The sequence below is a fragment of the Podarcis filfolensis genome (genome assembly GCF_964270895.1).
Source record: "Podarcis filfolensis genome assembly, chromosome: 3".
NCBI lineage: Eukaryota > Metazoa > Chordata > Lepidosauria > Squamata > Lacertidae > Podarcis > Podarcis filfolensis.
In genome coordinates this window covers 13,287,067-13,311,462 of record NC_139606.1, presented here as the reverse complement: position 1 = coordinate 13,311,462, position 24,396 = coordinate 13,287,067, and the positions used below count along the sequence as shown (strand labels likewise).

The window sequence follows — 24,396 nt, the reverse complement described above, 5'->3', positions numbered from 1 at the left end:
GCGTAAAATCCTGATCCCTCAGAGTTTGGCTAAGTTCCCAAACCTCTGTCTGTGATGGAGCTCCTTAAGCGTGGCTCCATCAATCGCTCGTTGAATCGGACAGTGGGCGTTTACGGAACTTCTTCCAGCATAAAAGCTCCTTAACGGAAACACGTCTTCTGGACTCTCGGCGTGACAGTTTCCGCCGAGGAGTGGGTGTTCCTAAGGGAGGTCCTGAAACCCCCCCACTGTTCTCGCTAGAAGTATCTCTGAGCTCTCCCTCCGACTCACTTTCCCTTGGAACTCCACTTCTCCCCCTGCTGGTCCCCTCCTCCGCTGAGTGGTCTCTCTCACCCTCCATGAGCCCTTTCACCTCCTTCGTCTCAGATGACAGTTCCCTGACATCCACCTCCCCTCCAGGGCCCCTTTCACCCCCTTCCCTCCCCTCCTCTGCGGGAGGCGAGGGAGCAAAACCCCTGAAGGAACCTCCCTCATCTTCCGAAGTTTCGAACACTTCCCTCCACCTTTTGCTGTTCCCGGTTTCCAAGTACTCCTCCTCCTCGGAGTCGGTACCTCCTTCCAACTCCGATTCCCTGAATCCCTCCAGTTCCTCCTCATCGTCGGTGGTGCCAAAGTACTCCCTTCGGAACCTCGCTACTGGCTGAGGTTTCCTGGGGAACCTTTGGTGGAACGTTTCGATCAAGACCTCGTCATGGACCTCCTCTGCCTTCACCCAGGTGTTTTCTGACTCTGGTTCCCCTTCCCACGCGACCAAATACTCCACCTGATTCCCCTTCCACCTGGAGTCGATGATTTCCGCCACATAGTTGCGGCTTTCCCTTTCTTCTATGGCTGGCCCCCGTGTGGATACCCCTTCACCTTCCCCCCGGTATGGTGACAGTAATGACCTGTGGAATACTGGGTGCAGTTTCATGTGGTTCGGTAACCGGAGTCTGAAAGCCACTGGGTTGATCTGTTGGATGACCTCAAATGGTCCCAATCTTTTGGGTCTCAATTTCTTGCAACCCCCCTTGTACGGCAACCCTTGGGTTGATAGCCAGACCCGACTCCCCACCCTAATTGTTTCACCTTCCCTTCTGCTCTTGTCTGCCTGCCTCTTATATTCTTCTTTGGCCCTTTCTAAGTGGTGTTGGAGTTGACGATGGATCGCTTCCATTTCTTCTACAAAAAGTTCAGCGGCCGGAACACTCCATCTCTCTCCTCCTTCCCCTGGAAACGCCCTGGGGTGGCACCCATAATTAGCCAAAAATGGGCTCATCCCGGTGGACACATTCTCTGCATTATTGTAAGCAAATTCCGCTAGTGCCAACTTTTCGACCCAATCGTTTTCTCTGTCATTGACATAGCACCTCAGGTATTGTTGAAGGATACCGTTTGCCCTCTCCGCCTGCCCATTGGTCTCAGGGTGCCTGGCAGTCGAAAAGTTGACCTCTACGTGCAACAAGCTCATAAGCTTCCTCCAGAATCTGGACGTGAACTGTTTCCCTCTGTCGGACACCAGCCTCAAGGGGGCGCCATGCAGCCTAAAAATATGTTCTACAAACAATTTCGCTGTCTCTTCCGCCGTGACTGCATGTGAGCAAGCTACAAAGTGACCCATCTTAGTTAACTGGTCTACTACGACTAGTATGGCGGTTTTCCCCTGGGATTTGGGCAGATCAGTCATAAAATCTATCGACACCGCCTCCCACGGTCGTTCTGGTGTGGGTAACGGTTCTAATAAACCCGCTGGTGCCCGCCTTTCTCCTTTGGCTCTCTGGCATTGGTCACACCTTCTCACATACTCCCGTACATCCTCCCTCACCTTGGGCCACCAAAACTCCCTGGTCACCAACCACATGGTCTTGTGTTGCCCAAAATGCCCCGCTGTGGGATTGTCGTGCAACTGTTTGAGTACTCTCCCCCTCAATTCCCCTTCGGGTATATATAGTGCCCCTTTGTAATACAATGCCCCGTTTCTTTCTTCAAAACCTCCGGGGTCTTCTCCCTCTCTCCTTAAACCTCTGAGCTTATCCTGGGCGTACTCATCATTGACCGTCCCCTCTACCAGTTCTCTTTGCCCCACCCAGGCCGCACCACACACCCAGTGGTCCTCTGGGATAATATGTCTCTCTTCTGGCGCTCCCTCCCCCTCCAAATATTCAGGTTTGCGAGAGAGAGCGTCCGCTCTGATGTTTTCTGGACCTGGCACGTAGCAGATTTCAAAATGGAATTTGGAGAACTCCTGGGCCCATCTCACTTGTCGTTGGTTGAGCACTCGTGCTGTTCTCCAATACTCCAAATTCTTGTGGTCCGTACACACTTGCACCTTATGCTGTGCGCCAATTAGTAAGTGTCTCCATCTCCGGAACGCTTCGTGAATGGCGAGTAGTTCTCGGTCATATACCGTGTAGTTCCTCTCGGATTTGTTCAGCTTACGCGAAAAGAAGGCACACGGTCTCCATTCCGACTTATTGCTCCCTGGCTGAAGCAGCACTGCCCCCACCGCCCGGTCTGAGGCATCAGTTTCCACTCTCATGGGTTTTTGTAAATCCACATGCAGGAGCTGTTCTTCCGAAGCGAATGCCTTTTTCAATTCCTCAAAAGCGTGCTCCGCCTCTGCCGTCCAAACGAATTTCTTCTTGCTGCTTAGACAGTCCGTGATGGGAGCCGTTAAGTGGGCAAAGTTCTTGATGAATTTACGGTAAAAGTTCCCAAACCCTAAGAACCTTTGCACATCTTTTTTGGTTTTCGGTGTCTTCCATTCCAGCACCGCCTGGACCTTGCCTGGATCCATGGCTAATCCCTTGTCTGATAAGCGGTACCCCAGGAATTCCACCTCCTTGGTGTGGAACTGACACTTCTCCAATTTCACCCACAACTGGTTTGCTTGCAGCTGGCTCAGCACTTCCCTGACATCCTTCACATGCTGCTCCTCATTCTCCGAATATATCAGCACGTCATCGAGGAATGCCACGCAATTCTTGTAGAGCAAAGGTCCCAGTACATGGTTCATGAGCGATTGAAAACAGGCGGAGCCTGATTGCAATCCGAATGGCATAACGCGATATTCGAAAGCCCCTAGGGGGGTGAACATCGTTGTCTTCCATTCATCCCCCTTCTTTATTCGTATCAGGTTGTACGCTCCTCTCAAGTCCAGTTTCGTGAATATCTTTCCCTTCCTCACCCTGGTCAAAATGTCATCAATCCTGGGCATGGGGAAAGTCACTGGTTCTGACACGGCATTCAGGGCCCGGTAGTCCACGACCAATCTCGGTTTATCCGTGTTTTTTTTGTCCACAAAAAACACTGGACTGCCCCCCACCGCTCTGGACTCTCTGATGAAACCTCTCTTCAGGTTTTTGTCAATAAACTCCCTCAACTCCTGCATTTCCCTGTCTGACATGGCGTACAGCTTGCCCACGGGTAGCTGGGCCCCAGGGACCAGGTTAATCTGGCAGTCAAAGTCTCTATGCGGTGGTAGTTTATCTGCTTCCCTTTCGCTGAAGACCTTGCTCAGGTCAGCGTATTGTTTGGGAACCTTCCCTTTGTTCGCCACTTCCGTCCCTGCTATGGAGGCTTTTGCCCCTTCTGGCACCTTTCCCTCTTTGCAGTGTTCCAGGCAATGTCCTGACCCAAAGGACACCACTCTCTGATGCCAGCCCACTAGCGGGTCATGCAACGCTAGCCAGCTCATTCCCAAAATGACTGGCGCCCCTCCCAGGGTGGCTACATTGAACGCTATCCTTTCGGTGTGCCTTGCCACCCTCATAACCATTGGGACGGTCTGTAGGCTAACTTCTCCCCCCAACAGCTCCCTCCCATCGATCGTGGTGACCTGCAGGGGGTTGCTTAAAGGGAGTGTCTGTATCTGGTGTTCCGCTGCAAACTCCTTGCTCATAAAATTACAGGAGCTGCCTGAGTCTAACAGCGCCTTGGTCTTTAGTGGGTATCCGTTTGCCAGCTCTAGCAACACCTCTATTACTAGGGCTGGTCTTGGAGGTTCCGGAGTGGGCACTTTTACTGCTCCTTGGCCTGTCTGCAGTGCCCTGACAGAGGCAGACAGGCGTTGGCTTTTACTGGCTCCTGGACTTCCTCCTCCTTTCCCCCAACAGCCCCCGCCATCCCTTGCCATTCCTTTCTTTGCGGGCAGACTCTGGCAAAGTGACCTGGCTGCTGGCAGAGGTAACATTTCTTGGCGCTTTTTCCCTCCTTCTTCCTCCCTTCACTGGGATTTGAAACTGCGCGCGCGCGCGCTGTTCCAACTTCCATCGGCTCTCCGGGCGGGAAACTTGGCTCTGGAATCTCTGGAATGCGGAAATCCCTCCAACGCTCTCCTTTCCCCTCCCGCTTCTCCAAGGCTCTTGCCTCCTGGCGTGCTCCAATGGTCAGCGCTGATTTGGTCAGCTGGTCCATAGACTCCGCCCTGGGCGCCCGGGAAAGTTCGTCTTTCACCGCCGAAGAAAGCCCCTCTTCAAATAGCATTTGAATGGGTTCCGCCGATAGGTCCCACCCCAATCTATGTATCAACATTGTAAACTCAGTCCAGTACTCACGAACCGATCGGCTCCCCTGTTTGCAAGCCATCAATTGTCTGCGTACCAGTCCCTGTTCAATCTCGCTGGAAAACATCAAATCCATGGCGCGAAAAAACTTCCTCGCGTCCTTCAGCATGTCACTATTCCCTGCCATCAGGGGCCTGACCCAGTCTCTCGCCCCTCCTTCGAGATGGCCAATCACAAACGCCACTCGCGACGCCTCATCGGGAAAGTCATTAAACTGCAGTTCAAGAGCATACTGCATCTCTGTCCTAAAGGCTTGGTAGTTCCTGGGGTCCCCCCCAAACTTCTGCACCATTCCTGGCATCTTTCTTGCTAGTGTAGCGCCTTTTGCCTTTTCTGCATCCTGCGCCCTCCTTTCTTCTAGCCTCGCCGTTTGCATTGCTAGCTGGAGTTCCAACATTCTGTACCTTTCTTCCAGAGTTGGACCTCCTCCAGCTCCTCCTGCTCCTCCGGCTCCGGCTGGGTCACTCATGATGCCTCTCTGCACAAGCTGCTTTCAGGGTCTGTCCGATTGCTGTGATGGGATGATGAGCTGCTTGTGCGTAAAATCCTGATCCCTCAGAGTTTGGCTAAGTTCCCAAACCTCTGTCTGTGATGGAGCTCCTTAAGCGTGGCTCCATCAATCGCTCGTTGAATCGGACAGTGGGTGTTTACGGAACTTCTTCCAGCATAAAAGCTCCTTAACGGAAACACGTCTTCTGGACTCTCGGCGTGACAGTTTCCGCCGAGGAGTGGGTGTTCCTAAGGGAGGTCCTGAAACCCCCCCACTGTTCTCGCTAGAAGTATCTCTGAGCTCTCCCTCCGACTCACTTTCCCTTGGAACTCCACTTCTCCCCCTGCTGGTCCCCTCCTCCGCTGAGTGGTCTCTCTCACCCTCCATGAGCCCTTTCACCTCCTTCGTCTCAGATGACAGTTCCCTGACATAATTATTATTATCAGTGCTATTTTTCTAGAAAAAGAGGTGCTGAAACTCACCATGAACTTGTACTCTTACAATGGCAATGGCACCCACCTGAGAGGTGCTGGAATTGAGTTCCTCTCTTTTCTGACTGAAAAAAAGCACAGATTATTATTATTATTATTATTATTATTATTATTATTATTATTAACCAGTGTCACCCACTGCCCATGTTAGCTACAGGAGGCCTTTACAAAGCCGCAGTATCTGTGCAAATCACACCCTTCCCTGCCCCCATCTCTTTTCCTATCGCAAGGAGCAGCTTTCTCTTCAACGCATGGATTTTCATCAGGATTCAGGGCCAAGTAAGTGAAGGTGTCTTCAGAATTCCTCCAGGAGGTGGTGTGTGGGGTGAACAACCCCTGATAAGGCACAAATGAAAAAGAGCTGTTTCAGGTGGAGGAAGGGGAATAAATCATTTTGTATGCAGAGCAACCTCGTGCCTCCATAGGGTCCTCCTCTCTGCTCAGAGAAGCAGAGAGAATCTACAAGCACAGACAAAATAAGGGAGGGAGAGCAAGGAGAGAGGAGAGAGAGAGAGAGAAGAATCTCTTCTGCCTTGAAGCCTAAACACAGGGAGAATATTAAATTGGCCCTTGTATCTGAGCAACATGTTGACACAGGGGAAGTGGGTTTCCCTTGGGTGCTTCAGTCTTGCATTAAATTATAAAGTATTTCATTGCCAATCGTGCTGTTTTATGATGTGGTAATTAAATATGACTGGGCTGTCAATTGAAACACAGTCACATTACTGAATGGCTTCAAAGTCAAAGGGGAGCACATCTGCCACACCTCGTTCGACCCTATGTTTTCAGTATCAAAAGCCACAAAACAGCAACACCAGCTTGTAATTGCAGACAGAAACCAGTGCAAGCCCTGCCCTCTGTTTGCCCCTCAGAGCCGTGGGGATGGGCCCCGGTGGCGGCAGCACCCTCTCCTCCTCCCCAACCCCTCTCCAGCTGCTGCTATGAACTGGCCAAGGGAGGAGGCTGGCTGCGGCAGCCATGGAGAGGTAATGGGATGCTCCTTCACTGCCACCGCTCAAAACAAGTGGCGGCTCATCATCCTCCCCAACCTTGGCAGCAGCAGCACTGGTGGGGGAAACAGGGACAAATCAGAAGCCAGGGTGGCTTTCATAATTCTCGGACTGTCCCTGGAAAATCAGGACGCTTGTGGGGTATGTGTCAGGCTTCCGGGAATCCGATCACCCTCCCTCACAGCTGGCTGCCAGAAATGGGAAAACAAGACGTTCTTACCAAGGTAATTTATTCAATATTCACAGAAGGAGACGTAGGATGTCTTCTCTCAGACAATGGCGTCGCTCCGAATAAAGTCCCGCACCCTCCATCTCTCCTATTATACGTCATTCCTACATTGGTTAATCTGTGCTTCCTTCCTCTGAGCTTTCTGTTCTCCTACTCTCAAAGCCTGCCAAGAGCTACGAGGGGGAGGGTCTAGCATGCTTTCCAAAGACACAGAATCTGTTAGCTGTCTCTCACCTGGTACTTCGTTTCCTCCTCTCCCATTATTTCCCAGCTTCTCCCCTCTGCAGCCTCTGAACTGTGACCTTCTGCAAACCACTCTTCCAAATCTATGCTGTCTCCCTCTTCTCTGGGAAGTGCAGGAGGAGGGGGACGGTCTCCACCATTCGCCCTCAGTCCAGTCCTTGACAGTATGGAACTCCAGCTATTTCCAGGCTTCTGGCCAGTGAGAAGCGAGCAGATTATTAAAGCTCAGTTTGAGATGCCATGAAAGCTGTTTAGAGCCAAAAAGAAAAGTATCCCTTGTATATCTTGTTCCTTTTCTTCCTTCTGCCTCACAATGCCTTGGTAGTGTTACCTTAAGTGTTCTTTTAGGGAAGAATAAAGTGCCCAATAATAAGCAGCACATCCTGTGCTCCAAATCCACTTGTATAAGTAAATCTAAACTGAGGAGTGATTTCTTTTCATTCAGTTGTATGCTGGCAAACTAGTTGTTAGCTTTGGCTGGCACTGGTACAGACTGGCATCAAGTAGCAATTTATTATAATAGTCTCTACTTGTATATGGAGTTTTCAACAGTATGCAATAATGTATCTTTAGGAGGAAATGACATTTTTTTTTGTCCTAAAATGTTACATTTGATGGAGGGAAATGGCAGGCTATCAGCCTGTTCCTCGCCGCATTGTTGAAATTGCTCTGCTCAATAGTTTTATCACAGTAACATGAAATCTAAGACGGTCTTTAATCAAAAGCTATCTTCTGTTCCCAGACCATCGTTAGAGGAAATAAACCTTGCAAGGATACTTCAATCAATGGATTGCTCGAAGAATTCGACAATATCTCCGTGACACGTTCCAACTCGCTCCGGAAGGAGAGCCCTCCTACCCCTCGCCTGGGACACGCCAATCATATCGAAATTCACCAGCAGGAAAATGGCTACATCACGTATTCTCAGTATTCGAGTGAGTCGGAGACCGCTACGGACTTCCTTGCCGAAAAGTACAGAGATAAGAGCATTCATGGGGAAGAGTTGGACAGATATTCCAGGGGCAGCTGTGCTGCTAAGCAAAATGGGCACATGGCGAAAGTGAAAGCCAGCGAAATGTATTTTTCGGAAGCTAAGCCCCTGAAGTCTGATATCTCTAGGTTCTTGCCAGATTACCATGCTCACATGGAAACGAAAAGCAAACTGAATGAGTATGGTGGCTTGAAGCTGGAATATCAGAGGGCTCCTAGCGGATCATCCCTGGATTATAAAGAACCTTTTCATTTCACTCCTTCTAGGACTTCCATTCACAGTCATTGCTCAGGAGAGAGACTAGAGTACAGTGACAGCGACTGGGCCAAGGATGATTATGACAAAAGGCCAAAGTCGTCCTATGTAAACCAGACAAGCCCTCAACCTGCCATGAGACAGAGGTCCAGGTCAGGCTCTGGTCTCCAAGAGCCAATCATACCCTATGGAGCAAGTGCTTTTAAGTCCCATCAGCAAGGCCATTCGTATAGCTCATATACCTACCCTCGATTATCAGAAACCGCAGCAGGCATTCCAAAGGTAAACTTTTACAGGTCAACCTTTTCGACATTGTGGTCATTTCAGTATTTGGAGTTGAACACTTATTTTGCAATCTGATTTTAGCCCCAGTATCCCTGTGGGTCCTACAGAAGACCTGGTTTCTTCCCAGGGAGATGAAAGGTTCTTGCACATAGGCCTCTGAATATGTATGAAGGTTTCTCATTTTTTATGGTTCGATTGGAACTCCAGTGCTACTTCTAAAAATTGGTACTGGCACTAAATCGAGCTGTGTAGTTCAGTGATAGCTTTTTTGTTTGTTTGTTTTTTGGCCAACAGATATTACTAGAGATGTTCAAAACCAATCCATTTGTTGCCAAAAAAATTTCCACCTATCTGCTTCATTATATTGAAGAGAGCCTCAGATATCTGTGCTTTTAGCTGTCCCTCCAGCAGCTACTCCATGTGTATCCAAATATGGGTGTTCACTTCATTTCTTCCAATGGGAGGTGCATCTGGATGGGAATCTAAGTATGCATCCCATAATGATCTATACATTTTTGGCTAGCTGGTACAAGAGTTTCCATACCCAGCTACTGCTCCCTGCCCACCCCCACCCCACTGACTGCCATCATACAGAAGAAGTTGCCTAGGCAGCCGATCATCATTTGTTTTCCTGGCAGATAGTAAACCAGACAGCAGTGGAAATTTTAGGACAGCCAGACAAATAGCAAAAATTAGGGCGGTCCGATTGCTGTGGCATCCCTATACATGACACTTAAATGCACAGCTGCAAAATAATGATAATAATAATACCCAAATGTTTATCTGTCCCACCCCACTTCCCATTACGTTAAATAGAATTTGCCTGTTGTGGGTCCTAACTCTATGTCATTAGTAACTGCACTGCAAACAAGCAAAATCCAGTGATGTAGATCTCCAATAGGTAAGTTCTCCAATATGTTAAAGAGGAGGGAGTCAGTGGGTGGTTGCTGTTTGGGGCGGCACCCACACATTCAATGCAGTGTCTAGAATGGCCTATAGCTCAAGGATGTTGTTGGACTACAATATACACCATCACTGATCACTGGCCCTGCTGGCTGTGGCTGATGTGAGTTGCGTTCCAACAAAATCTGAAGAGCCACAGGTTCCCCATCCCTCCTGTAGAGGCTTGATAGCTTCTCCTGTGAGCAACGCCATGGTTCTGATGAAGCCAGGTGCCCCAACTCTAGTGGGCCAATGTGTCTTCGCCCTCCTCAATGTTTGTTGGAAAGGGGCCCCTTACTGTGTGTGCATGATGTCACATGGATCACATGTTGTCAGTTCAGTGGTTGGCTCCTCCAGATGATGTGACGTTATGCAGTTGCAACACGCACCGGGCCCACTCAGTTGTTTGAAGCCTTTTCCCATGAGGATTTGAGCACATCTTCTCAAAAATACGTCTCATATCTGAGTGTTCCATATTAAAATTATGCTTCAGATTCACAGTGGCATTCTATACATGACTATGCAGAAGTAAAGGGCCGATGAGTGCAATGGAACTTACTTCCTGGTCAGCAGATATAAGATTGCAGTGCCTGTTTCATCCATCTGTTCCAATCAGTCTATGAGTTCCAAAACAAATAGTGTTTTTGCATAAGGAAAAAACAACAACAGATGTCTTCCTCAGGGGAAATGGTGATGGTTTAAGTCTAAAAATCAATTCATGACATAAATTATTTGGCTCCCATCATTATTTTTATTTAAGGGTTGTTTTTTGAATTACCTCTGGGGATGGGGGTATCTAAATTTTGCCCTTTCTTCTCCCTTGACATTTTTCAGTGACATCAATATCATCCTTCCAAAATGTTAACCATTTCCTACTTCTAGACTGAATATCTCTCCTTGCCAAGTGCCTGAGCATGTGCATGGAACATTATAGCCTAAATGCACAGACACAAGCAAGCCTAATGAAACAGCAAATCCATACCTGGCTGCTATTGCTGCATATGTGATTGAGCTTCAGTTGATACAAGCAAATAGTTAAAGTCTTTGCTACAGAGAAGACTTTTGCAGCAATATATGCCGTTGCCCCCAGCACAATCCTGGTGAACTTTGTAGGCTTATTCCAGAGTAAGAGCTAGTTTAACTGAGCCTTTTAGAACTGTACAATATGAGCTGACTCTACCCAAAAATTCATAAAAGGAACCCTGATGCATCAATCCCCATCTAATCCAGTATCCTTTTCCCAATGGAAGCCAACCAGGCATCTTCAGGAAGCCCAGAAATCTGGGCATGAAGACAGCTCTCCTCCCGTGCTATAATAATAATAATAATAATAATAATAATAATAATAATAATAATAATAATAATTTATTATTTATACCCCACCAAACTGACTGGGTTTCCCCAGTCACTCTGGGTGGCTCCCAACAGAATATTAAAAACACAATAAGGCATCAAACATTAAAAACTTCCCTAAACAGGGTTGCCTTCAGATGTCTTCTAAAAGTCAGATAGTTGTTTATTTCCTTGACATCTGATGGGAGGGCATTCCACAGGGCGGGCGCCAGTACCAAAAAGACCCTCTGCCTGGTTCCCTGTAACCTCACTTCTCACAGTGAGGGAACCACCAGAAGGCCCTTGGCTTTAGACCTCAGTGTCTGGGCTGAATGATGGGGATGGAGACACTCCTTCAGATACACTGGGCCGAGGCAGTTTAGGGCTTTAAAGGTCAGCACCAACACTTTGAATTGTGCTTGGAAACATACTGGGAACCAATATAGGTCTTTCAGGGCCGGTGTTATATGGTCCTAGCAAACTCTCCCAGTCACCAGTCTAGCTGCCGCATTCTGGATTAGTTGTAGTTTCCGGGTCACCTTCAAAGGTAGCCCCACAAAGAGTGCATTGCAGTAGTCCAAGTGGGAGATAACCAGAGCATGCACCACTCTGGTGAGACAATCTGTGGGCAGGAAGGGTCTTGGCCTGCGTACCAGATGGAACTGGTAGATAGCTGCCCAGGACACAGTATTGCTGTGCCTCCCCTCCCCCAAAAACCCAAACCCACATTCAGAGATATACTGCCTCTAAGGCTCCAACTTCCATTTGGGTATCCTACTTATCTATGACTTTGTCTAATTTCCCTGCAAAGCCATCTGAGCCAATAGCCGTCCCTACCGCATCTTGCAACAGGAAATCCCGCAAGTTTATTGTTCTTTGTGCTTGTTGGCACATTCTCCCATTCATTCCAAGTTGGCATTCTGAACCTGTTCTGCATTTCAGTTCAGCCCCATGGCGAATCCAGGGGAGGGCAGGCTATGTGACACATTTCATCACATGCCTGAACTGCAGTCCACAATGCCCACTGAGTCAGTCTTCATTTCAGTGAATCAGCTACATGGGATGTGGGAACTGCACTTCATTTTATTTAATTGAACATGTCAGGGTGGGGAAGTCCATTGTCTGTTTTCCTCTGCTATTCTGCAGAGACGCAGTTATCCACCTACGTACACATAGAGGCTGGATTTCTGGATCAGCGCTTTTGATTGCATTCAAATCAGATGGCTCACTCCCCACCCACCCCCAGCAATCTCTTACACCTTGCTCTTTCGAAGTGTACAAAATGGTTATTTCTTGTTGCTGCTGATGTTGCATTCTCATCCTGTACCTTCTATTTCACTTTCGCTCCCCTCCCCAGAAAAAAAGTGAAATGAGTTTTTTAAGCAGGAGGGATATCCACCTCCTAGCAACTGAAATGCCCTTTGTGCCAAAGGGAGAACATCCTTGCTTGCCGTACACAGAGAATAGGCAGCACAGCTGCCGCTGCAGCAGCATGTTCCGTTTCAGTGCTGTGCTTTTGATGGATTTCTTGTCAGAACTTAATCTGCTCTGCTGACCTGGACCTGAACAATCAGATTCCCTTCCCTCCCACCTCTTTCCATTTTCTTCAGTCATTCAAAGAATTTCCTTTGGGAGATTAATTAAAATATAAATGTCAAAAAGAAGTATGCAATGAAACAATACGTATAGTGCATGCCACTCTCTGGATTTTGCAATGCTGTGGATCTCTATGCTTAGACCTGATTAGAATTAAGGTGTGTCAAGATTATCTTTTGTTACGCATGTCACAGAAAGCAATAATAATAATAATGGAGCATCTTGAGTCATAAGTGTGTGTAAAATATAAGCATGAGTGCATTTTTACAAAAGCTTGTTTTGTTTTTCTTTTTTCCTTAAACCTGTCTCTTGTAGTCGGCCATGCCTTTTAAAAAAATGCTAACGCTGATTCAATTCATTAAAGTAAATTTCAAATCACTAACATGGAAAGGTAATTAGACTCTATCTAACATGTGAGCTGTCCACATCATTATCAAAGGCAAGGAGGAGAGGGGGCAGAATAATTACCAACCAACCTCTTCTCAATAATTTGCTGGATATTTGTCAAGAGCTTTCTCGTGGAGAGAACCTGTAACCATTAATTTAAAAGGTGGAAGAGGACTGGCAGATAGACATGCTTGATTTCAATGATCTGAAAGAAAGAGAGAAGGCAACTGCTATAGCTCTTCACATAATTAAAAAGGCAAACACAGCAAAGCCTCTCAAGATGTGATCTAAAGTCACATGAAAGAGAACCTTGTAGAAGCTAAGCAGATCTGTGTCCAGTCACTGCCTGGATGGGAGGCCAGATGGGAAGCCTTCTGGCTTGAATTCCATCATGGAAGGACAGTGGGATATGGTTGTAAACAAATATATATAAATATAACAGCTTCTGCATTACAAAGTTGTGCCCAGCCCAGATTCTCACATTGAAGTTACAGGAACCAATGCTACCTTGATAGGATATCAACTTTACATAGCAGTCCAGGGATGGGTGTTTTTAAGGCATGCTTGGTTGCAGCCAGGTTTTCTTCATTTTTGGCTTTCAAACTTTCAGTTGTCATGATCTGAGAAAAGTTTGAAAAGGTATAGCCTCAGACACTCAGAAAAAAACAGAGAACAGGCCTTCTAATGAACCAAAGATCTTTAGAAGGTCTACCACCCAAAAGAGCAATTGGTCCCTTCAACCAAAGTGATGGACAAATGCCATTATTTTCCTCCATACCTAGGGTTTTTTGAGATGCTCATCAGCGTTGGCAACAGAATATGGAATAGGCTCGACCTCTTCCAGAGAGGCTCTCCTTATGAATGCAAGCCACCGCTCCACTTGTACAAATAAAACTGAAACTGAGAGGTCTTGCACTAGAGGAAGAGTCAGAGAAGCAGCCATCCATGCACTTAAATTATTAGCAGTCAGCCTCCCATGTTAAGCATGGTGCTGACCCAATCCCCAGCAAACATGGACTCCTTTGTCATTTTGCGAGATACAGCGAGCTCATTAAAGCAGCTTGCCACTAATTCATGGGTGAAATAATCGCACGTGTCCATTGCCAGCACCCAGCTCATTTATATCTCTGAAATTTGCAGCTCTAAAACGCAATTGGCAGTTCCGCACTTGGTGAATAGTCAGCAGTTTCTGGAGCTTTTGGAAGCGCTCTTCTTTGAGAAAGAGAAGCCCGGCAGCTCTCCACTTCAGATACGCCTTCTGAGCTTGCAGGAAGCCTTCTTTCCATCAAAGCTTGCTGTGAGATTAAAAGACGAGCGAGTCCGCCGGACACGAGAGTTTGCCAGACGCTAATCTCTGCATTAAATCTATCTTCCTCCATTGAGTACACCCTACTCACAAACACTCCGGCGCCATGCAGCAGCCTACAGTGACAAATTGATGCTGCGGCGAACTCCCTTTCTCGCCTCCGCCCCACCCTGCAGTCTTAGCATAAAATGGTCAAATGATGTTCCACTGCAGAATTCAATTTCACAGTTCAGTTGGATCCTTGATTACACTGCCAAATTCAGATTAATGTGCATTTAACTAACATGGATCAGGGAACTCCTGGCTGCCAGCCAGCAGTAAAACTAGCAATGGAGAGCTGTTTAAGAGCTCTATGCTTTGTCCTCCCTGTGCGCCACCACTGAAATTGATTGATTAAATAAATTCACAGCTATAATTATTTGTAATTGTGCTACATCATGAGTCTGTGTCGAAACCCCCCACCCACGTCGGAGATGTTACACACATTATCCCAAGCTCTTTTGCTTTGAACAAAGCTGAAAATTATTCCTTTTCAGAAATGGTTTAGATTTTCTGTTGTTGTTAATCTTGCACCTTCATAGGTACAATTTCCTCAGACTGGCTCAGAAGAATATTTGAGAATGTCAAGAATAAATGGATAAAAAGCTAGGTGGGACATTTTAAAAAAACAACAACAAAGAATGAAATAGTCTGAATTCTAAACTCTCGCAAACAAATCTGATTAAGCGTCAATGTAAAACATCATTGTCATCTTGCAAAGACTGCCACTGATTTAATTTCTTTTTGACTTTTTGATTTAAACAATAGGATTTTTTTTAAAAAAGAGTTGGTCATTTTAGGAAATAATTCAGGAAATGGCTAACTCCTGTATTTTTCCTTGAGAAGGCTCCTTTTAAAAAGAGGCTGAGCTCCTATTTGATGTGCCCATCTTATAAATTCCCTCAGGGATGAAATCTCATTGTGTGATATTCTGTGCTATATACGCATAGTTCACTCAAGTTGCATGTATGCTACTGACTGGAGATTACACACATAAATATACAATCGCACCCCAGGGGTTAGCACAGTGATTCTCAAACTTGGGTCCCCAGCTGTTGTTGGACTACAACTCCTATCATCCCTAGCTAACAGTACCAGTGGTCATGGTTGATGGGAACTGTAGTCCAACAAGAGTTGGGGACCCAAGTTTGCTCTCCAGATATTGTTGACTACAATCCCCATAATCCCTTGCCATTGGGCATGCTGGCTAACCACCAGCAAACATGGACTACTTTTTCATTTTGCCAGATACACAACTTTGTAACATTATAAAGGCAGCTGGGGAACTATTTTTCCAATATCTCTTCATCCAAACATATGGAATGCCTGGACCATTAAACCTGTGAATTATCTGTTCCTACAGGTAATGTGGAGATGCTACATCTTTTGGTTTTGAGTCTTTGCTAGTGCTACTCTCCACCAGTTAAAGATTGTTAATGTTCAGCTTTTTGGCTTTCACCCAATTGATCCATCCATCCATTAATTAGAATAATATTTAAGTAAAGTTAAACATTGTAAAACAACGTGAAAAGTGGCTTTTTTAAAAAAAAATGCTGAAAGAAGGGTCCTTTGTTCAAGCCCACATTAGTTCATTAACTGACATCACTAGTTCAAGGGCTTATGGTAGCTGGTACTATCAAAGCCTTAGACCTTGGAGAACCAATGCTAGTTGGGCACTACCAAGCAAGACAGACTCAAATTTCACCCACTGGGAGGCAGCTTCATATGCCTAGAGAAAAGTATTTACCTTAAAAATAGACTTAAGATCAACAGCTTTTAAATCAAGCATAAATAAAATACTTGAGTTAAAATGCCTTCTGAGAACAAGGAAGTTCTAGGTCCATCGTATTAAGAACATACAAAGCTGCTGTATGGTCCACATGTTCAGACCAATGGTCCATCTACTCAATAATGTCTTTGCCAACTGACAGCAGCCCTTCCTGGAGATGCCTTAGGACCTTCTGCATGCAAATCAGATGTTCTACCACTGAGCTGTAGCCTTTCCTCGTTGTGCTATTGTGATAGATTCAGGTTTAGAAAGGACATATTGAAACATTGGCACTGATTTCAGTGGACCTTTGGTAGCTACAGTCACCTATAGCTCATACTGTGAAGAACATAAGAACAGCCATGTTGGATCAGACTGAAGGTCCATGTAGCCAAGCATCCTGTTTCTTACATTGACCAGAAAGCCCACAAGAAGAAGATGAAGTCAATAGACCTCTCTCCAGCTGTTCCCCTCTCAACAGAAACTGGTATCCAGCACAGATTACCTCATAAAGCCCCATTGATAGGTCTATCTTCTGTGTATTTGTTCATCGTGTTGTTGTTGTTTAGTCGTTTAGTCGTGTCCGACTCTTCATGACCCCATGGACCAGAGCATGCCAGGCACTCCTGTCTTCACCCCCCTTTAAAGCCATCTAAACCAGTAGTCATCACCACATGACAGCCAATTCCATAATTGAATTATGTGCTTGGTGAATATGTCCTTGCTCTCATCAAAATGGAATCTACTGCCATTCAGTTTTATTTGTGAACACCAGTCTTCAAACACACACACACACACACTTTTCCTTGAAAACTTTCACCTTCCCTTGTAGGAAAGATGTTCCAGCCTCCTGATCATATCACCTGCTGTTGTCCGCATTTCCCCCCACTGTACAACATCCTTTTGTGGAGTAAGAAACTAAAATGTTCAGAGGTGCTAAGACCACCCAAACAGGTCAAAGGATGTCTTGAACCAAGGATATTTATGCTCCATACAGAACCACTGGCATTACAGCAGTCACCCATAAGGCAGTGGTGGCTAACCCAGGGCTCTCTAAGTGTTGCTTGACTCTACTCCCATCCTCTCCTACCAGATATCTGCCATCTTAACAGGCTATTTAAAGCCTGATTCTTAACAAATGGCCTGTACTCAGCTACCTTCAGTAGCCTCGTGCTTTTGATTTTAGAATCATAGATGCAATGCAGGAGTCTTCTCACAACTCACAACCCTGAGATTAAGAGCCTCATGCTCTACTGGCTGAGCTATCCAGCAGCTAGCTTTTGTCTGGTTCTTTCCAGTCCCAAAGGTTAATCAGATCACAAATTATTTTACATCTAAAATTAAACCTTTAGTTGATAATCTAGTATGTGGTAGAATGGAAATCACCATTCATTTTCAGGAGCCTTCTAAAGCAACTCATTGCAATTTCATTCTTTTTGAGCTTAATGCAGGAGCAGGGAACCTGCAGCCCTCTTGGACTACAACTCACATCATCCCTGACCATTGGCCATGCTTGCTTAGGCTGATGGGAATTGGAGTCCAACAACATCTAGAAGGCCTCAAATTCCACCATCCCTGACTTAATGTGTGGCCTCTGATAAATTGTTATCCTTAGGCATATGAAAATGCCAGCAATTGTCACTGTTCAGTTTTCGATGAGGAAAAGTTTTGACAAGGATACAATCCTTCTTAGCCCCAAACTTATGATTCTGCAATTAGGGAAGCAAATTCACAGGGGGGTTGGGAGGATTTCTGTTCTGAAGACTGGGTTGTAAACTAAGCTATTTCTGAACTGTTGTGGCCAGTATGAAACATCTCCTGTCTACTCAAACAAGGGGAATGGTCAGGGAAATTGGTTGCGTGTTGTACAAACAGATGTTGCTGCATCAATCTGTCACGATGGACTTTCAGTTGATAGGAAACTGTGTCGCTTCACAGGCTTCAGAATGCCAATAAATGTTGCGCAATAATATCCCCTCTAACCCCATCAAGAAATGGTTATTCACACTCATTACAGGGGGTGAGGGAGAGAATGTATCAGAGATTTACGTGGCACATGCTCTTTGCACTGTGTTGTGTTCCATCCTGCTGTCAGACTGACCAGGCAGCAGCAGCAGCTGTTCTGATCAAACCACTGACAGCTAGAATCAGAGCAGATCAGACTTACCCCAGTAGTGGCTGGCCAGATGAAAGGAACTTCTTCCTATTACATTAACAGTATGAAAGGGAAAGGTCCTATCCACACTAAGCTTTTCTCCACTCTTTCCAGGCATAGTCTGCTCTTTAAAGCTCAGTGTCCAAACACCTTTTTCTTGTGACTCTAGGCAGCGGTTCTCAACCTGTGGGTCCCCAGATGTTGTTGGACTACAACTCCCATCACCCCTGAGCTCTGGCCTTGCTAGCTAGGGGTGATGGGAGTTGTAGTTCAACAACATCTGCGGACCCACAGGTTGAGAAAGGCTGCTCTAGAGCTTCCACTGTGAAAACCTCACAATCGAAGCAAACATCAATCTGTGGGAGATCTGAATTGACATTTGCTCTGATTCAGCTTTAAAGGGGGGTTGTGGGGAAAGCTTTTTTGGGGGGGAACCAGCCCAGAAATCCTCAGACGTGGAGCGTTAAGGCATGGACCTCTGCCTGGAAAGAGTTGGCCAAAAGGTAACTGGATTTAAAAAAGATTTGGTATGTAGCAGTCTGTAGGGTCAGATTCTACCGGTAGATGATTTCAGCCAGGGGCACCAACTATAGAGGGCAGAAGGGGCTTCAGCCCCCTCAATATTTCTAGGCGGGGGGCTGACCCCCCATATTGAGGGGATTGACATCCCCCGCTGCTGCCGAGTGAACACTGGCCTGCTGGGCGAACTCTGGCCTACCAGGTGGGGGTGGGAGCCATGGAAGGTGATTTTCACCCTCTGCCCCCCCCAATATCACATGTTTCCACCCCCCCAATGTGTGTGTGTGGGGGGGTAAGTCAGCACCCCGGATTTGGGCTGAATAAAAGTGCAAGAAAAACCCAGAGGGCTTCAGAAAGGACAATAGTCACTGTAATTTTGGAGAGCAATAATATGGTCACATTCCACTGATGAGGAGATCTTGCCAGTTAAGAAGGGTGCTGAGACTCGCATATCTGCTATAGGCTTTAATAACTGTAAAGACCTGAGCTGTGAATAAAGTACATAATGGGACTCCTAAAATCCCGTTCAAGTCGATGAGACCTGCCTTAACTGTGCACAGGTTTGCAATTCCAGTATACAAGAGCACATGTGCTGTGGAAGCAGCTATGCAACCCACAATGTGTGTTTAGTAGCTCTGCAACCCATGGTAGAAGGACACAAATGTAGGGTGAAATCTAGTGGGAAGTTCTCCTGAACTTGAGATGAATGGGACCTGCGATAGTTCAATGCAGATTGTGCAGGACAATTTCTCTGTGGAATGTGCCCATGGTCTGAAGGCTATGTCTGAAAACCAAGGATGAGAAGCTAATGGACCTCCATATCAGCCGCAGCCAACGTAGCCAGTGGTCAGGGTTGATGGAAGTTGGAGTTCAGCCACAGGTTCCTCCCCTCCATCTGTCTTCTGCAGAATTGGCTGCAGTTATCTCTACTAGAGTCATCTTGGTAAAGCAGGAAATCAGTAATATTTGAAGACGCCTTGTTCTAAATCAGATTACTGGCCCATCTAACCAAGTGTCATCTGTCCCTAAGGGTACAGGCAGAATTAGAATCATAGAATCATAGAGTTGGAAGAGACCACAAGGGCCATCGAGTCCAACCCCCTGCCAAGCAGGAAACACCATCAGAGCACTCCTGACATATGGTTGTCAAGCCTCTGCTTAAAGACCTCCAAAGAAGGAGACTCCACCACACTCCTTGGCAGCAAATTCCACTGTCGAACAGCTCTTACTGTCAGGAAGTTCTTCCTAATGTTTAGGTGAAATCTTCTTTCTTGTAGTTTGGAACCATTGCTCTGTGTCCACTTCTCTGGAGCAGCAGAAAACAACCTTTCTCCCTCCTCTATGTGACATCCTTTTATATTACTTCCCACCCTTGCTGTCAAAGATCCTTTTAACTGAGCCAGTGTGGTGTAGTGGTTAAGAGCGGTAGTCTCGTAATCTGGGGAACCGGGTTCGCGTCTCCGCTCCTCCACATGCAGCTGCTGGGTGACCTTGGGCCAGTCACACTTCTCTGAAGTCTCTCAACCCCATTCACCTCACAGAGTGTTTGTTGTGGGGGAGGAAGGGAAAGGAGAATATTAGCCGCTTTGAGACTCCTTAAAGGGAGTGAAAGGCAGGATATCAAATGCAAACTCTTCTTCTTCTTCTTCTAACTGGAGATGCCAGGGTTTCTTAGGCATCCAAAGCATTTGCTGTCCACGAACCTGTGACCGCCCCCCCATGAATGACAGTTGCCTGCAATCTACCTGCACCAGAGTTCAACCAGGTGCTTCCAGCTGCAGCCATCAGTTGCTCCCTTCCCTAACCACTGAGCTGTGGCATTTACTCTTCTTGAAATAATGTGTTTCATTGAAAGAGATTACTGTGTATCGGTTGAAACAAGTAGCATATAATCATAGATTGTAGAGTTGGAAGGGACCCTTCCCTGAAATGCAGGAAAATGCAGCTGCCCTATATGGGGATCGAACCTGCAACCTTGGCATTATTGGTACCGCCAAGTACCAATTGGTTCTAACCAAGCTACCCACTTAGTAGGGGCCAGCATTTGGTTCCTGAGAGATGTATTGAGTAGGGAGCTGACCATGCTCCGATGGCCCAATGAGAGATGCCACAAGAGCAATCACATCCTCTCATTATTTGGGAAACACTCAAAATAATAATAATAATAATAATAATAATAATAATAATAATAATAATAATAATATACACTGACCGTGGCAAAGTTTATTTCAGAGGTCTCAAGAAACAAAGACCGTCATGCTCTAGACATAACAAAATGACTACCTCAGTCTCTTTTACCTGTTGTTTAGTTGTTTTAACTGTATCTTGTTTTGAAAGTGTTTTGTGGGTCTATGGACCGTAATAATAATAATAATAATAATAATAATAATAATAATAATAATAATGTATACCCTGCCCATGTGGCTGGGTTTCCCCAGCCACTCTGGGTGGCTCCCAACAGAATATTAAAAACACGATAAAATATCAAACATTAAAAGCTTCCTTAAACAAGGCTGCCTTCAGATGTCTTCCAAAAGTCAGATCGCTGTTTATTTCCCTGACCTCTGGTGGGAGGGCGTTCCACAGGGCGGGTGCCACCACCGAGAAGGCCCTCTGTTTAGTTCCCTGTAACCTCACTTCTCACAGTTAGGGAACCAACAGAAGGCCCTTGGAGCTGGACCTCAGTGTCCAGGCTGAACGATGGGGGTGGAGATGCTCCTTCAGGTATACTGGGCCAAGGCCTTTTATGGCTTTTAAGATCAGCAGCAACACTTTGAATTGTGCTTGGAAACGTACTGGGAGCCAATGTAGGTCTTTCGATGTACGTGAAACCACGCTTACCTGTTGACTTGCTTCTTTTCACAGCTGGATTATGATCGAGCACAGATGGTTGTAAGCCCACCGCTGTCTGGGTCAGACACTTACCCTCGAGGCCCAACCAAGCTACCTCAAAGTCAAAGCAAAGTCACGTATTCAGGCAGTGGCTACCAGTACCCAGCAGTCTATCACAAATTCTCCCACTATCACCACCAGCCTTCTCTCCAGCCAAGCTCACATTACATTTCCACAGCTTCTTACCCAAGCTCCCCGAGCATCACTTCAAGTGCTTATCCTCCACCAAGCTGGGGCTCTTCCTCAGACCAACAGCCCTCCCGGGTCTCTCACGAGCAGTTCCGAGCGGCCTTGCAGCTGGTGGTGAGCCCTGGTGACCCTCGGGAGTACTTGGACAACTTCATCAAAATTGGGGAAGGCTCCACTGGTATCGTTTGCATTGCCACAGAGAAGCACACGGGGAAGCAAGTTGCAGTGAAGAAGATGGATCTCAGGAAGCAGCAAAGGAGGGAACTGCTCTTCAACGAGGTACGCCATTTTGGAAGTGTGGGAAGGTGCTTCCACCTTACTGATTTCAGCTGGGCTTGAGCACGCTGTTAGATTGTGCCCATTGGTTTTAAGTAGAGGTAAGGAAGCCATGCTGGGACGCGGGTGGCACTGTGGGTTAAACCACAGAGCCTAGGACTTGCCGATCAGAAGGTCGGTTGTTCGAATCCCTGCAATGGGGTGAGCTCCCATTGCTCGGTCCCTGCTCCTGCCAACCTAGCAGTTTGAAAGCACGTCAAAGTGCAAGTAGATAAATGGGTACCGTTCCAGCGGGAAGGTAAATGGCGTTTCCATGCACTGCTCTGGTTTTCCAGAAGACGCTTAGTCATGCTGGCCACATGACCCGGAAGCTGTATGCCGGCTCTCTCGGCCAATAAAGCGAGATGAGCGCCACAACCCCAGAGTCGGTCACGACTGGACCTAATGGTTAGGGGTCCCTTTACCTTTAAGGAAGCCATGTGTGGGATGTGGGTGGCGCTGTGGTTAAATCACAGAGCCTAGGACTTGCCGATCAGAAGGTTGGCGGTTCGAATCCCCGCGACAGGGTGAGCTCCCGTTGCTCAGTCCCAGCTCCTGCCAACCTAGCAGTTCGAAAGCACGTCAAAGTGCAAATAGATAAATAGGTACCGTTCCGGCAGGAAGGTAAACGGCATTTCCATGCACTGCTCTGGTTCACCAGAAGTGGCTTAGTCATGCTGGCCACATGACCCAGAAGCTGTCTGCAGACAAACGCTGTCTCCCTCGGCCTATAGAGTGAGATGAGCGCCACAACCCCAGAGTCGTCCGCAACTGGACCTAACAGTCAGGGGTACCTTTACTTTACCTTTAAGGAAGCTATGGGGAACAGGGAGATCTGGGCATGTCACCTTGAGCTCCTTGGAAGAAAGGTGGGCTAGAAACATATTAAAAATAAAATAAAATTAGAGGTAAACATGCCTCCAGATTGTGCCCATCAGTTCTAATTGGTCTTAAGGATGGCACTGAATTGGACAAAGTATAATTAAAAGGCATATTCTGTATCCACATGTCTTGAAAGACACCTCTGTGAGCTGTTGGATGTCAGGGCTTAGCCAGAAACCAGGACTTCTCTCTCATACACAGAAGCCATTGCTTTGATTTAGTCACCCTTCTCCCATCTTTATGTAACAAAAACATTTACTCTCTCCCCACTCACTATCTCCTTAGCTCCAAACAAAACAGAGCTTTCCACAGCCCTTTTTGGTAATTGCCCCCAGAAGCTACTAATCTCACTCTAAGTTGCCAAAGGCGAAGAAGGAAAAGTTGTGTTCAGGAAGCTAAAGCAAGGAGGTCCAAAAAGATCCAGATGTTCTCCAGAGTCCTGAGGACACCGGCTTACACAACCAACAGTTCCTCTATCTATCTATCTCAATATTGTCCACGCTAACCGGAGTGGCTCTATGAGATTTTCAGAAACGGAGTCTATTTCCCCAGCCACTCTGGGCAGCTCCCAACTGAATATTAAAACACAATACAGCATTAAACGTTAAAAACTTCCCTAAACAGGGCTGCCTTCAGATGTCTTTTAAAAGTAAGATAGTTGCTTATTGCCTTGACATCTGATGGGAGGGCATTCCACAGGGTGGGCACTGCCTGGTTCCCTGTAACCTCACTTCTCACAGTCTGTCCCTGCCCTTACAGTAGATGCCAGGAATGCAACCTGGGATGTTTTGTATGCAAAGTACATGTTCTGCCCCCATGCTACCATTCTTCTATGAGGGTAGATGCTGTCACGAGACCATCTGCTGCAGTACTGGCAGTGTTCATAGAGTGCCACTCAGATGGGACCAGCCCATTCCCATTCCCTGTCTTCCCAAAGCTCTTTATAGAAAGCATTCATGCCACCTTCCTTAAATGTACAGTTCATGATTCAGAGAGCCAAGTTGTGCCTATACAGGGCAAGCTTTCTCTCTCTCCATTTGCCAGCAAGATGCAAAGGAGAACAGCACTCCTGTGTTGCATCTTTCATAGTTTAGGGAAGAGGCATTTCAGCAGCTTGATTCACTCTAACTTGCACCCGCCTCAAATTCTATTTCTGCACATTTGCTGTGGGCACAGGAACCCTTTACACAATCATAAACCCATCGCTTCACATTGCAAGTCACTTTTTTAATTCGCTGGGGGAAGGTCCAGAGTTACGAGGCAGGATTTGTGTCCTTCAACCAAACATATACCTAAAGCCCAGTTCCACATGAGGATTTTGTTTTGGTTCAAGGTCAATATGTTTTAGTTCAATGTTATTTTGCTGATAATTCACATTAAAACTCTTTTTTTAAAAGATGTGTGTGTGTGTGTGTGTGTGTGTGTGTGTGTGTGTTGCGGCTGCTGTATAAAAATATATTTACAATTTGGCCTATGTGAATTAAAAAACAACAGATGCGCAAAAACCCATTAGCACACCATTCAGAGGTTCTCCTC

General features: G+C 46.5%; 1 protein-coding gene across 4 annotated transcripts in view; it reads left to right on the top strand.

Annotated features, from left to right (window-relative positions):
* PAK5 (p21 (RAC1) activated kinase 5) overlaps window positions 1-24,396 on the top strand; it is a 125,295-nt gene that overhangs the window by 84,859 nt on the left and 16,040 nt on the right. For all 4 annotated transcript variants that reach the window (XM_083606858.1, XM_083606857.1, XM_083606855.1 and 1 more), the window contains 2 exons: window positions 7,750-8,535; window positions 21,448-21,942. In XM_083606858.1, coding sequence (XP_083462984.1) covers window positions 7,750-8,535; window positions 21,448-21,942 — 1,281 coding nt within the window. The remainder of the gene's footprint in view (window positions 1-7,749; window positions 8,536-21,447; window positions 21,943-24,396) is intronic.